This window comes from Kogia breviceps, chromosome 2 (genome assembly GCF_026419965.1).
Source record: "Kogia breviceps isolate mKogBre1 chromosome 2, mKogBre1 haplotype 1, whole genome shotgun sequence".
Lineage (NCBI taxonomy): Eukaryota > Metazoa > Chordata > Mammalia > Artiodactyla > Physeteridae > Kogia > Kogia breviceps.
This window is the reverse complement of record NC_081311.1, coordinates 42,082,564-42,098,393: the sequence shown is the minus strand read 5'-3', so window position 1 is coordinate 42,098,393 and position 15,830 is coordinate 42,082,564. Positions and strand designations below refer to the sequence as shown.

At 33.1% G+C, this 15,830-nt stretch overlaps 1 protein-coding gene across 5 annotated transcripts in view; it reads left to right on the top strand.

Annotated features, from left to right (window-relative positions):
* The window catches only part of PCDH15 (protocadherin related 15), a 1,516,422-nt gene that overhangs the window by 1,214,881 nt on the left and 285,711 nt on the right, over positions 1-15,830 (top strand). For all 5 annotated transcript variants that reach the window (XM_067025124.1, XM_067025121.1, XM_067025122.1 and 2 more), the window contains 3 exons: positions 348-482; positions 2,491-2,640; positions 13,145-13,338. In XM_067025124.1, the coding sequence (XP_066881225.1) occupies positions 348-482; positions 2,491-2,640; positions 13,145-13,338 (479 nt within the window). The remainder of the gene's footprint in view (positions 1-347; positions 483-2,490; positions 2,641-13,144; positions 13,339-15,830) is intronic.

Here is a 15,830-nt window from a genome sequence, read left to right as displayed (position 1 = left end):
TTCTCGAGTCCAGTGAAGTTCTGGAAAATATTGATATTAAATAATCAATGAGAATATATTCAATTGGACTGTTTTCTATCTTCTTCTTCTTACTATTTTTCCTTTTATTCACATTAATTATACTAGTACTTATTTAAGTATTTTATTTTCCACAAAGTGAGTAATTGTCTGTGGATAGTTTTGTGCAATTATGAGTAAATTTCTAGTTAAATCTTTCTTTTCTTTAGAAATTCATAATACAGTTACGTATTTTTGTAATAAATTTGAAAAATTAATTTCCAGGTAATGAACTAATAAATGCATTATTTATTAACATTATAAATAATGGCACTTTTTTTTTTTTAAAGACGAAAGATCCAGAGCTTCACCTTTTTCTGAATGATTATACTTCAGTCTTCACCGTCACGCAGACTGGAATCACTCGCTACCTCACCTTACTTCAACCAGTGGACAGGGAAGAACAGCAAACTTACACCTTTTCGGTAAAGAGATTTCATATATATGTATATAAATATATATACATATATATGTATGCAAGAGAAAGAGGTGTCTGTTTAAAACTAAAAAGGTCAATGATTTGAAAGGAAAAATGCAATATTTTCAAGTAATAACAGAATATAAATAATAAAAAATTCTTCACATGTATTTCTCTTTTTTCTGTTTGTAAGTTTGTGTAGTTTATTACCATTCTTTCCAACAGAAGAAAGACAAATTTTGAAATGAAAACAAGAAAATGGGAATCTCACTCTTCACCATACACTCATGATTGACTTAAATTGAGATATTAAAAAGTAGAATCAACAAAATAAAAGAATTATTTTCTAACATTTAGTTATTTTTTTATTGTTATTGCATTTTTAACTTTGTCATAGGGTTAGGCCAGTGGTTCTCACTGGGGATGATTCCTGCACCCACCACCCTCCCCATCCTGCCCTTCCCCAGGACCCGTTTGCAATTTCTGGAAAGAATTTTGAGTGTTACTCTTATGAAGAGGTGCTATTGGCATCTGGTGGGTAGACACTGAAGATGCTTTTAAACCTTTTATAATACACAGGACAGCCTCCCACAATAAGAACTTGTAGGTTAGGTTAGTGAAGAGAGAGAGAGAGAGAAAAGTTGACAGCTGAATAGAGGTAAAAAGGAAGTTCTACTCATTATCCAAATTTCTGAGCTAGATTTTATTCAAATATAGGGGGAAAATGAGCTGATAGAAAAGTGTAGGTAATGGAATTTATATAAGGAGGGTTTTTTTTCAGGAAAAGCTTACACAGCAAACTCAGAGCTTTCAGAAAACCTAAAGTCCCCAGTTAAAACTTAGATACACTAGAGCATGGACTTGAGGATATGGGGAGGGGGAAGGGTAAGCTGTGACGATGTGAGAGAGTGGCAGGGACATATACACACTACCAAATGTAAATTAGATAGTTAGTGGGAAGCTGCAGCATAGCACAGGGAGTTCACCTCTGTGCTTTGTGACCACCTAGAGGGGTGGGATAGGGAGGGTGGGAGGGAGGGTGACAAAAGAGGGAAGAGTTATGGGAACATATGTATATGTATAACTGATTCACTTTGTTGTAAAGGAGAAACTAACACACTATTGTAAAACAGTTATACTCAAATAAAGATGTTAAAAAAAAAAAACAACTTAGATACAGAGTGGATTTCAGAAGTCATTCAGAACAAGGATGGTAGTGTTATAGCACTGATTTTTTGGTGAGACCTTCTTTAAAAGTTAATGTAATTAAGATATCACTCTTAACAAATGTCAATGGGTCCTTTAAAAATTGTGATTTTGTAAATTATTAGCAAATGATATTACATGTTTAGGGCACCTATTTTCTTGACTGATATGAGCATGTTGGCTGTAAAAGCAACTGTTGCATTTTAAACAAAACATGTAAAAGTGGAGAGTATTTTACTATTAATTTTTTAAGGTTAAATAGTAGTTAACTCCTAAGAATTAGCAATGTTATTGGCCATTTCAAGCCTCTAAGACATTTTACATATCAGCTTCTTTAAAATGTGCTTGTGGGCTTCCCTGGTGGCGCAGTGGTTGAGAATCCGCCTGCCGATGCAGGAGACACGGGTTCGTGCCCTGGTCCGGGAAGATCCCACATGCCGCGGAGCAACTAAGCCCGTGAGCCATGGCCGCTGAGTCTGTGCGTCCAGAGCCTGTGCTCCGCAACGGGAGAGGCCACAACAGTGAGAGGCCCGCATACCGCAAAAAAAAAGAATAAAATAAAATAAAATGTGCTTGCATTCAATACATTAAAAACAAAACAGACTCCCCATAATTGCTTCTTAGCACATTAAAACACTTTGATTATATGTACTATTATAGTTTTATTACTTCCTTTTATCAGCAAACATTTTAGCACCCTTTTAAAACTGTAAATTACATACGAGAAACTTCTTAAATTGTAGGAGTTAATTCTGTACTGCTTATGTTTGCATGAATTCTCTATTAAATGTATTTTTCTACCCCCAAAGATAACGGCATTTGATGGTGTTCAAGAAAGTGAGCCAGTTGTTGTCAATATTCGGGTGATGGATGCAAATGATAACACTCCAACCTTCCCTGAAATATCCTATGATGTCTATGTTTATACAGATATGAACCCTGGGGACAGTGTCATACAGGTGAGGATATTTGAAGCAATTATTTCCTTGGGCATTATACAACGCATTGGTGAAGACATTGCTGAAGAAATGAAAGTGAATTTCAGATTTATTGTATGGCATAATTTAGCTTAAAAAGCTTTAAATTTATGTTTACTTTTTGAATGAAAGTATTTCTACGTGGACTTCAAAGTAGAATTAACTAGATGTACACATAGTTGTTTGACCTTTTATACTTGATTTTTAAAATGTAATATATTGGGGCTTCCCTGGTGGCGCAGTGGTTGAGAATCCGCCTGCCGATGCAGGGGTCACGGGTTCGTGCCCTGGTCCGGGAAGATCCCACATGCCGCGGAGCAACTAAGCCCGTGAGCCATGGCTGCTAGGCCTGCGCGTCCGGAGCCTGTGCTCCGCAACGGGAGAGGCCACAGCAGTGAGAGGCCCGCATACCGCAAAAAAAAAAAAAAAAAAAAAAAAAAAATGTAATATATTGAACATATTTACTTAATATGAGTATATTTCATATACTGAAGTTTCAAGCATTAAACATGTAGCTTAAAACTTCAAATTATTTTGAACTCTTGTAGAAATGGGTTAAATTTCCTTTACGGATAAATACAAAGGACTATATTAATAAATTGCTGGGTAATACTATTAGACATTGATTACCTGGACATAAAATAGAATCATTACAATGGGAAAAATTAAGATTAGATAGTAAATTGTATCTTCGAAAACACAGAAATCTGGCAAAATCTTTATCCTTGATTTATTTTTATCATTAGCTGTACTTATTACATTTAAATAAATTGCAAGTTATCTCACAATCCTTTTTGTGTTCTGTATATAAACCATAAAGAAATAACAATATTCTTCCTTGAGGATTTTTAGTAATCTGGTTGACTGTAGTACTTTCCAAACTGGCTGTACATCAAAATTATCTAGGGAGTTGTTGAGAAATACAGATGAGCAAGATTCACTTCAGCTTTCCTGGATCTGAAGTAATCTTAAGTAATACTTAAGTAATCAATGTAAAACATAAACCCAAAAGGTTTAAGTTGCCCAGTCATGTAAAGACCACTGATCTATATTTTCCCCTACATCTGAGAGTCAGATTTAATAATTTGAAATTACTCTCAAGCCAGGAAAGTCATGATTCTTTATACTTTTTAGAGTATTAGAAAGGCTCCTAATTATTACTAAAGTTTATATATAATATATTATATAACATAAACTATATAACAATATAGAATATAGTCTAATATATAATAGTACAGTATATAGTGAATACTAATACATAAATTTGTATACATATATATTTTAGTATTAGATAAATAGTTCAGAGCAGTAAAAAAGCATTCCAAATGCCTCAACAGTGTACTTAAGTCCTTATGTTATGGTTGCTTTTCTCTCCAGCTTCATCTTTGGCCCTCTATTTCTATATGTATGTTTCAGTCCTACTGAACTATCATTTCCAGTTGCCTGAATGTGCCTTGCTCTTTCCCATTTTCTCTAATTATCTCCTTTACCTTGATCTCTTTCCCTTCTATTTATAGCTTGATTACTTTCTCCTGTTCTTTAGACTTTTTACTTTGTGAGGAAGCATTCCTTGGTAGTTTTCAGTAGATAATTCCTAGTAATTTTTCTTCCTTAATAGCTCCTGTTCTTGCAACCCATCAATAACAGTAGTTTCTAGCCAAGATATTATGATACAGTGGTGTGTCCTCATCAGTGTGAAATGTATGGGAAGAAATAGTTAACGATATGTCTCATGGCTTTTGTATACTATTTTCTGTTAACGAAGAACACTTCTCTGATCTTTTACAAGGCTAATTCACTCTCATCATTCAGGACCCAGCTGAAAATATCACCTCCTCAAAGAAAACTTTCCTAACAGCTTAGTGTCAATAGCCTCCCAGCATACACACATACATATACATACCCCGTCACACATTCTTATTCTATAACTTTCTCTCATCACTTTCATAGCCAATATGACCAACTAAAATTATCTTCTTTTCTTCTTGTCCCCACCCCAAACTAAAAACTCCATCAGTGGCCATCTGTCTTGTTTGCTACTCTAATACCAACACATGCCAGACATACTAGCCATGCAGTAAATATTTGTTCAAAGGATGAATTATTACCTATTTTGCATGATATAATTGTTAATATAAATTAGAGATAATTCAATGCTACCCCTATTTTATTTATTGGATTAAGATGTGCTTTCTTCAGTGATATAGGAAGGGATAACATTATAGACTGAGCACTGAAAATTCACCTAAAAGTGCATCCATGTATGTGGGTAGTGGGGAAAAGGTTTCAAACAGCCACGGTACATTTTATTCATATCTTGGTTATGGCACTTGTCATATTGATGAAATCCACCTTTTTTACCCATTTGTCTTGAGGGCACAACTACAATTTGTTTCTGTATCCATAGTCTTTGTATCCATAGTGCCTGGCATATAGTAGATGCCTAAACTAGTAGATGCTTAATAAATGTTTATTTGAGGATGAAAGAAAGAAAGATCTGTAAACAAGTAGATCTGAATGAATGGGGAGGAATAAGTGTATTGGTCTTTATTTCTAGTGAACCGATGGACCTAGAGATCTATATTTATCTTTACTGAGGCACTCTTTCATAGGGAGTAAAATTATGGTTTATACAGATAAAGGAATGAAAATTATTGTCATGTTCCTATTTAATTAGATCTGATTCTCATCTCTATAATAACATAATTGGAAATAAAAGTAAGTTTATACAGAAAAACCACCAGCAGGGAACTGTAAAGTGTAACTAAGAAAATGATAGCAATTATGTGGTGGAACCGTATCTCAAAAATGTTTGCCTTGGAGGATCAAAAGCTTATTTCTGGCATTTGCAGCCTACAAGAGTTAATTTCCCTTATGTATCTCTTTATAAAACACTTTTTGCCTTGCCTTTAAAGAGTAATATTTTATATATTTCCCTTTGAAAATCTATTTGAACATAGATTGATGTTTTTGTCTATGTGCCTCTAATTTCTTATTTAAATGCCAAGAAATGAAGCTTTTTAATTAGTATTTTAATGTTATTCTGGTATGTGGTAAAAGAGTGGTGTGGCTATAAAACATCCTCCAAGGGCCTAGAAACAAAAGGAAACAGATTTCCCAGTGAGAGAAAAAATTTAAAACAGAGCAAAATAATTCAGAACTGTGATCTGCAACTGCATTTTAAGGGTCATAAAATGGGTTTTTATGCTCCATTCACCACTAACCTTTCAATGACCTGCCTTTCCTCACTAACTCCACAGAAGATCAGCTGGTTTCCTCTTTGGTAAGTAATCTGTTGTCAAAAAGAGTGAAAGTGTTAGAAACAAAGGAGACAATGAGCACTCTCCAGCAAAGAGAGCCTTGGAAAACAGATTTTAAGTATTATAATCAGATCATTTTCAATGTAGACATGAGACTATCTTGGCCTGATGTAAGTACATAATTATTTGAGTCTACTGTCTTCTTATTATGAGGTAGCTGTCCTTGTCCACAAGCGTGGATCAGTTGGTCATAAAAATGTGAGTACTACCCAGGTTCTTGTTAACAGTTCTCTAGTTATAAACTAGCCTTCTGACTTTATATCTATTATGCTTGCTTATTGTAAAAAGGAACAGGGTGATTCTGACATGTATGGTTCATGAAATACACTTATGGGAGCACTGCCATAAAACAGCAGCTGCATCTTTCACAACTGAAAATTAAGTGTAATCAGATTATGAGCACAGCTTGTGTTAAGAGAGAAATTACTGGCATGAGTATGATTCTTCTCTTCAGTTCATGCAGTGTATTTTTTGCTGCACAAAAGACAATTTTGTAGGCCATCAATGAAATCTTCCAGGTTGACTCTAAATGATACCTCACTCTGTTGTCTTAAGGTCTCATTCACACATTGCTAGTTTTCTTGAAAAACCAGTTGCTCTATATTAATATAGATTTTTATATATAATATTAATATTTTAAAGATGTAGGTTTTCTATTTGTAGTTAGCTATCCTGTCTGTACTCCAAAGATGCTATTCCTAGACTTTTACAATTCTCTTAAATCAATGGTTTTTAGTCCTGAGTATTAGAGTTCTATCTGAGAAACTTTTAAAAATATTGATGCCTGGACTACACCCTGAAATATTTTTATTTAAATGATATGTTAACACATAGTAGAGTCACTCAGAGAGATTTTACTTAATAAAACAAAGCAGCTCTAATATGTAGCTAATTTTGAAAAAAACTGCCTTAAACCTTAACAGTATTTTTTGTACCCTCTGAAAAATGGAATCTTAATTTATTAAGATGGAGTCCCTCATGGAGCGGCGTCCTTTGATTGTCACCCGCACCTCTTCCCATGTTTCTTGTTTTTCAGTTCTTACTTTCTTTTTTCATGTTTCTTACTCCTCTTCTCTGCTTTAAAGTCCACCCCTTCCCCTCACCTTCACCTGTGCTCACTAGTTATTCCGTTATTTCAATTTTATTTTACTACAATAATCTCTTCCTCTCTATTGATTCTTTCCCTTTGGCCTATAAGCATTTTTAAATCCTCCCATGCCATGGTCTAAACACTGTTCCCAGATAAGATTTCTTGCTACTATCTAACTCTGATATTCCAACTCTGATGTATTTAAGCATTTGGATTGATAAATCTAGATAATTTATTATGTTATTATGTATTTATGCATAATTAATACCTAGTTATAAATCTGGCCTTCGCTCACATCATACTACTAAAATCATATAAAAATCATAATTCTAATGAGTCAAATACAGACGTAAATATTTCTCAGTATTTAATCTATGTAAAACTCTCAAATTTACCCTTTTCTGGAAAACCTCCCTTGTTCTCATCCTAGCTGTCTGGTGACTGAGGGACTTCCTTGCTGGCTTCTTGTTCAATTCTCAATCTTTCAATGTTAACATTTTCCAAAAATCAATATATAAGTGTCCTCTCTTTCATCTATTCCCAAGTTTTCAGTCATCACTTTTATGTGTAGTCATGTCGCCCAAAGTTAAATGTCCTGGGATGACCTGAGCATCAAGCTGTTGGACATGGAAAGGTGGATATTTGACAGGCAGCTAAAACTGGACATACTCTAAGATAAATTGACTAATACATTATCTTTCTTCCTATACAGAAACACAGACAGACAGACAGACACACACACACACACAGACTCAAAGATACATACCCTGTCTTCTTTGGAGGCAATTATATTTTGAAGAGCCCAATTAATCTTGGATTACCCAGGCTTCAGGCCAGCAACTATAGTCATGTTTCTTTTCTCCCTCCTTCACCTTCATGCATCCTGATGATTGTCCGATTGTCTGGTTTCATGCTGTTTCAAAATGTACCTGTCTGTCATCATTTCCTTTTCCATGCCCATGCACTGTCATAAATTAGGCTGCTACAGTAGACTCTGACTGACAACACTATTTTTGCAGGTTCCCCACCTCACTGCTACAAATGATTATTCTGAAACACAGACACAAGTCAAAATAGGTCCTTATCCTACCGAAGGGTCTAATCTCCACACCATGTAGTCAAGAACAGCTATGTAATACTTCAATTATTTTTGTTTCATCTCATGCTACATCTCTCCATGTAACCAACTTTGAGATTACATAGAGGTTTTGATGCATTTAATTTCAGCATAGAATAGCCTTCCTTTTCTATGCCTATTGATATCTCTCTCAGGTTTTAAAATTTAATCCAAATTATACCTTTTTCATTCTTTTACACACAGTTCAAATGTTATTTTTTAAATAAAGTCTTTATTTTCATAGCAAGTCAGAATTCATTGTTCTTTCCATAATACTCCCCCATATCTAGGTGGCAATTCTATCTCCCATACATTTTACTGTGCCTTGCATTAAAGTTAGCTTTTACATCTCTGTCTAACCTACTGAACCATAAATTCCTTTTAGTGATCTCTTACAACCAGTGGTCAGCACAATGACTTCCACACAGTAGGGATTCACCAAATATCCACTGAACTTATTCCCTCAATTAATTTGCTCTCAATTAGCTTAGAAAGAGTCTCATTCTAGAAATGCGTTCTATTTGGCTTAAGAATTCTCTCTGCCACACACAAAGTGTTATCTCCTATAGCCCTTTCTCAAAATGGTCTCTAACTTTTTAGCCTCAGCCAGGCTATCCCTTTACTTACTTAATATGGAAAAATACATTACATTGAAAACATTCCTGATTACTAATGCTGTGTCACAAGTCATTGAATATTAGAGCTAGAAATTACTATGAAAATATTCCTTGTTCACAGACTAATTTTATAACGAATTTGAGCTAGTACATTGATAAAAAATTGGTCCAAATTCACAAAGTTTGTAAGTGGCAAAGTTGATGTTAAATCCAATTTAAAGATAATAGTATCTGTTACCAACATTTTAAATCAAGTATACTCCAATAAAATTTTTTTAAAAATACAAAATACATTTTAAAAATAAGGATAATAGTATCTGGAACCAGACTAACCAGATGTGTCCCTTTCTGTCACTTTGTACCCTATGTAATCTTGCACAAATAGCTTATCCTTCTGTACTTCAGTGTTCTACTCTTTAAAATGTTGCTACTAGTAGTACCAGCTGTATTAAATTGGTTATATGAACTACTTCCATATGTGCACTGTAAATGATAAATCTTGTATAAAGTCATCCAGTTATTATTAATATCAGTTCATTCTCATGAATTATATAAAGCATTTATGATAATTAATATCCTTTACTGCCTTATCTGTGTATATCTCTATGTGCCCTGTATATTATTTAGTACCCTGCGGAGGACGTATAAACATTACATATAGAATTATATGTTAAAATTATTTTTATAATTTCCAATAGTATAAACAAAATTAGGATAAGTCTATGTAGTATTTTAATGACTTTGACAATTTATTGTATGTCAAATAATGATATTGTTCTCTGTGGTAAGTATATGTGTATACGTATATGTGTGTTTGTGATATAATGATTAAAGTTTGAGGGGTATATTTATTTAAGGTCTTAGTGGGGTTTAGTATTTTAAGCAAATACCAGATAAAGATTTGATGAGCAAACCTTTCAAAATTGTAAATATACTCTTACATTTGTACATAATTTTATGTTTTATATTGAAACAATTTAACTTGACTGAAAATCATACAGTTTCTTACCTAAACCCGTTTGCATTAGAATCAAAGCTTATAACCAAAATAATGATTCTTAAACTATATAGTTTACTCACTTGTGTTGCAGACTTTAATTATATTTGAAGTTTTATTATATTAAACATATTTTGTTCAAATGGCTGATACTCATTAAATTCTGAATACAAGTCCCTTATCAGCTATATGATTTGCAGATATTTTCTATTTTTGTGTATCGTGCTGTTAGTGTCATATCTAAGAAACTTTTGCCAACAAGAGTTCACGAAGATTTTCTCCTATATCACCTGCTATGAGTTTTATAGTTTTAGCTTTTACATTTTACATTTAGATGATCTATTTTAATTAATATTGCATATGCTGTGAGATAAAGGTCTCTGTTCATTTTTTTAAAATCTTTTGCATATAAATATCTCAGCAGGTTTTATTTAAAAAGCTATCTTTTCCCCATAAATTACCTTGGTATCTTTGTTGTAAGTCAGTTAGCTATAAATGTAAGAGGTTACTTCTGGACTTCTGTTAATCTGTATGTGTAACTAATATCAGAACTACATCTTGATTGCTGTGGGTAGATAGTGTGTTTTCAGATTGACAGTGTAATTCCTTCTTCATTGTTTTTCTTTTCTAAAATGGTGGCTATTCTAGGTCCCTTGTATTTCCATATAATTTGGGGATTAACTTGACGATTTCCACCAAAAAGCCTGCTAGAATTTTGATAGGGGTTACACTGAATCTATAAATCAAATAAATTTAAAGAATTTCCATCTTAAAATATTGAGTCTTTATATCCATCAACGTGGACTGTCTTTCCACATACTTTTAAATTTCTCTCAATAATGTTGTAGATTTTTTGTTTTTTGAATGTACTAGTTTTAATTCATGTTGATTCCTGTAAGCATTTGACTGTCTCCAGTATTTCCCCCAGAATGTTTTCAAGAAACGGATGTCATTTGGCTGATGTCTGCTTAGTGACTCCAGGCTGCTTAATTTATTGGACAGAGGTAGTAATTTATTTTAAAGATAACGTGATTAGTGGGGAAATTTATACAGCTAAATATTATATATTTTATTTTTCAAGCATGTTTGAAGTGCAAATCTGTGGATATTCCATTTGTAGGACCAAGTCAACATGCCCATCCTAACACTGTATGCTACAAGAACTCTTCTGATGATGGAAGTTTGATTAAAATGCATTGGCTGATTCTGCAGTTTTGGGGTTGTTTCTATCACCTGTGCTTTGCAGTACTGTTTGGTATTTACAGCACCTCCCAGACAGGTGCCCTTTTCAATTTAATTATCATCCAGCTTTCTCTTTTCCAATATCATTTATGAAAATGTAAAATAAGACCAACCATAATACCTATATCCCTTAAGCACATTTCTCAACACTTCTTCTTAACTTGATGCAATGCCATTTATCACTAAATTCCTTTAGCCAATTTCAGTCCCAGGAAGAATGTTAATATTGAATCCAATTTGAGCTAAATTTTACTTAGGATTTCCTGAGACATTGTGTTAAGTGATTTACTATAATCAAAATTGATTTCTCCTCTGCTACCCCTGTCCTCTAATTTTCTAATTTTATCCACACACAAAAGAGAATAAGTTTGTCTGGCTTGAATAGTTCTCCATAGATATATATCATTCATTCTGACTGTTTCTGCAAATTGTTTCCTTCTCCTTTGCCTTTAGGACTATGTCTGTCATCCTCACGTAAGTCCCAAAATCATTTCATGAAATGCCGTTTCTTCTGGCAACCACATCTGTTCACCCCCAAATACCCAGTCTCAGACTCAGCTGAATTTATGCCTCTTTTTCAAATTTCCTTTTTTCCTCTCAATTATTTTTGTTGCTGCTATTTCTATGCACATTATCATTCTAAATGCACTGTATAATAAAATAGAAATAGGCTATGCACAGTATATCCCCTTAAGCATGATGAGGTGCGTAAAGTACTTTGTTTACATTTCATTAGGATAGTTAACATGATCCTTTGAATGGGCCATTAATTAACACAGCATTTCTGAAATTGAATTTAAGTTTCAAGGTAAATGTGTACACTTGCATTTTATCTAAGAAAGTGCACCAGAATGTCCAATAGCCACCCAAAGAAGTCTCTGGATGACAAAGAACTGCTACTTTATAGAAGTGAAACTCATGGATAAGAAATACATAATGTCAATAAATAAGAAAATTTTTTTCTGCAACTTTATTTATTACAACCCTGTGTGTTTTCTTTATTAACAGGAAATTTTTGCTTTCCTCTTATGTGTAAACTGAGGCCAGCTTTCTTTTCTTTATCTGTCAAAGGATGAAAACAGAAAATTCTGTGACTCTTTATAAAATGTGTATTATAAGATTTCCCAGTAGAATCTTTTTTTTTTTGCCCCCTTAAGTAAATTTATATTTATCAGGAAGTCCATGAGGCTTATTTAACCTATTAAATCATAATGACCTTAATTTGGCTTTATGAAATTAATAATGGTTATTCTCTTTTCATATATAATGACCCAAAATAGTCTTTAACTATTGCATATCATTTGCTCCAAAATGATTATGAGTATGTGCAAATTAGCCTTACAGATGCTCATGTGGTATTATGTCAGGGACTCTGAATTGAATCCCTTTTCTCAAAAAAAAATAATATTTCTTGTGCTTGATATTCTCATTTTCTAATTAGATATTCTACAATTGGAGATGCATTTGTTTGCTTTTGAAAAGGTAATACTCTAAGCCTTATCAATCCTTTATAAGTCATTGTGAACAAGTTTATAAGAATTTTTGCTAAAGCCATGTGTAAGTAAAAAGAATTACAGGACAAGAGAATCTCTGGGAGATGGGAAGGAAAACATTAAGACTGGAAAAAATTAGAGCAAAAGGAAGGATGGGAATAATGAAAGCAATTCATTTTTTCCAGGCCTCCATCCTTATTAATATGTGTTTATGTGTCAAGGACAGGTGATAAGACAGAGAAAAAAAAATTCCTATAGGGCCAGGCTTTCCTTTTTTTTTTTTTTTTTTTTTTTGCTTTAGGAAATTAAAATAGTCTTCAAGATTCAAAATCTTTTATCACTCTCACAAGAACAAAAATATCTTTCCTGATGTGATTGCTTCAGCATTAGAACACAGTAGCCTCAATTCAAGAAAACAAGAGTGTACATGTCGAGGAACTTTTTAAATTTACTTTGTGTGTGTGTGTGTGTGTGTGTGTGTGTGTGTGTGTGTGTGTGTGTGTGTGTGTGTGTGTTTGAAAGCAGGCTTCTTTTGTTGGGGGGAAAAAAAATGACACAATGGTGAAAAGTTGAGTCCCAAGAGGATTTATGTTGTTATTTTCAATTCCAGCTCACTGCAGTCGACGCAGACGAAGGGTCAAACGGGGAGATCACATATGAAATACTGGTTGGGGGTCAGGGAGACTTCATCATCGATAAAACAACAGGGCTTATCACCATCGCTCCAGGGGTGGAATTGATAGTTGGGCGGACTTATGCACTCACCATCCAAGCAGCGGATAATGCTCCTCCAGCAGAGAGAAGGTAATTTATATCAGAAGCAATGCAGTATTTTTATCGCTCCAGTTTAAACCCCATAATTAAGTTTAAGATGCAACGCAAGCATTCTTTTATCTTATAAACATCTAAATTAGATCAGAAAATCAGAGAGACTGGATTCTCAGGAACTGCATATTCCTCTTTGGTCAAATTGTGGGAGAAGTACAATAAAGTCAAGATTAAACCACAAAATAATTAACTGTGATTTCATAGATGTGAAGGATGCAAGTCTCTGTTGGGAGGGGGAGTGGGAACTGGGAAATATCAGAGGCATGTGTCTGCTTTATTAGTGAAAAGCAAGTCTGCTCATAGTGAGAGGTCACAGATAGTATGTAACACGTGATGCCTCAGGGTTTTGAGGCCATCTCTCAGTGTCAGAGTAGTTATTTAAAAAAATTTTTATATACATATACAATTTATCTAGAAAATCTATCTATATATTTATGTATATGTAATATAATCTCATAGATATATATGAGAGAGAGAGACAGTAAGAGAGAAAAAAGTAAAAAGCCTTCCAACTGTTACAACTACATCTATCTGCCCCCCCCAAGAGATATCCCCGAGATATCCCTTTTATTGATTTCTTGTTTGTTTCCAAATTTTCAGTATGCATTTTAAGAAAATATGAAGTTAATATTAATACATTGCTGAACCTTGCTGATTTATTTTTCACCCTTACAATGTATCTTAGGGTTCTTTCCAGATGAATACTGGATAATTCCCTTAAAACTTTTTATCACAGCTACATAATATTCCTTCATATATATGTAATACTGTTTAAGAAACCCACTGTTGATAGACTTTACGTGTCAGTCTCTCTTTAACAGACAATGAAGAAATAAGTAACATCGAACACACATCATTTTGAATGTGTTCCAGTATATCAATACAGTAAATTCCCAGAAGTTAGACCAAAGAGTACATACAATTGTAAGTTTTAGAGAGAACTGCCAAGTTGTATTCTATGGGGCTTATAACAATTTGCAATTCTAACTGCCAGTATGAGTATGGCTAATTCTGAACAGTCTCCCTAGTGTGTGTCATATCAAACTTCTCGATTTTTGCCACCTGATAGGTTAAAAAAATATTATTTATTTTTTTATCCATTTGCTTATGAGTGAGTATATTTCCTATGTTTTCCACTTTTATTACCTTTTCTGTGAATTCTGTGTTCACAATCTTTGCCCATCTTTCTATTGATTTGTTAAACCCAGGTTACAATTCTTCTGTGTTTTTCTACTAGTGACTTTGTGGATTCATATTGTATGTTTAAATCTTTGTTGCATTTGGGATTTTATCCTACTGTACAATAGGAGGTATTGATCCAGCAGTAATTTTTTTTCCAGGCAACTAGGCCATTTTTCACATAATATATCAGATGGTTCATCTTTTTACTCATTAATTTGAGATGTTACATTTATTATATCTTTGCTTATGTATTTGAATGTGATTCTAGACTTTCTCCACTATTCCATTAGTTCACCTATTTTTTTATGAGCTATTATCACACAATCTTAATTGTTAAGATTTTAAACTATGCTTTATAACACAATGGTGTGAACTTAACTCATTGATTTTCTTCTTTAAACATTTTCTTGTTACTCTTTCTGTTAATTTTTTTCTTTGACTTTATATAAGCTACTTAATTATGTTTTTTTACCATATTTTTATTAGCAACACCTTAAATTTATAAATTAATTACTTAGGGTTAAATAAATTATACATTGTTGGTATTGAATCTTTCTATCTAAGAACTTTCTGTCTCTTCATTTGCCCATGTTTTCTTTTGTGTCCTTTAGTAGATTTTATTTTAAAAATATTTTCTTTATATATGTCCTATATATTTTTTTGTTGGGTTGTTTCTCATCTTTTGGTGTTATTGTAAATAGACTCCTTCTTCCTCATTCTTCTAATTGGTTGACACATATGTAAAAGCTGTTAATCTATATTAATTTTAACTCACTTTCTTATTTAATTCTCTTATGTTTTTGTAGTTTTCCAGTTCATGTTCCTACATTATTCAAGAATATATTTTATAAGTAGTGATAGTTTGATGTCTTTCTATGTTTTTTCTTCCCTTTAATTTCATTTGCTAGTACTTCCAGTAAAAATGCTTGTCTTGACTTTGATTTGAGTGGGAATACCTCCCACATTTCCCTATTATATTGGTTTATGGTTAAAAAACATATTTTATTATGTTAAGAAAGCATTCTTGTATTCTTATTTTATTGACTTTTTAAAAATAAGAATGGTCATTTATTCAAGTCAAGTAAATATCCATCAGCTATGAAGACAATAATGAATTTTCTTTTTGAGCCAATGCTAGGATGATTGATCTTAATACAGTTCCTATAATAAATCTATTTTTCATTCCTCATATAAATCCAAGTAGGCCTTGGTATTTTAATCTTGAAATAAACTGCTGGATTATATTTGTTGGTATTTTATTTAGTGAAATTAGTCCATGCTTTTCT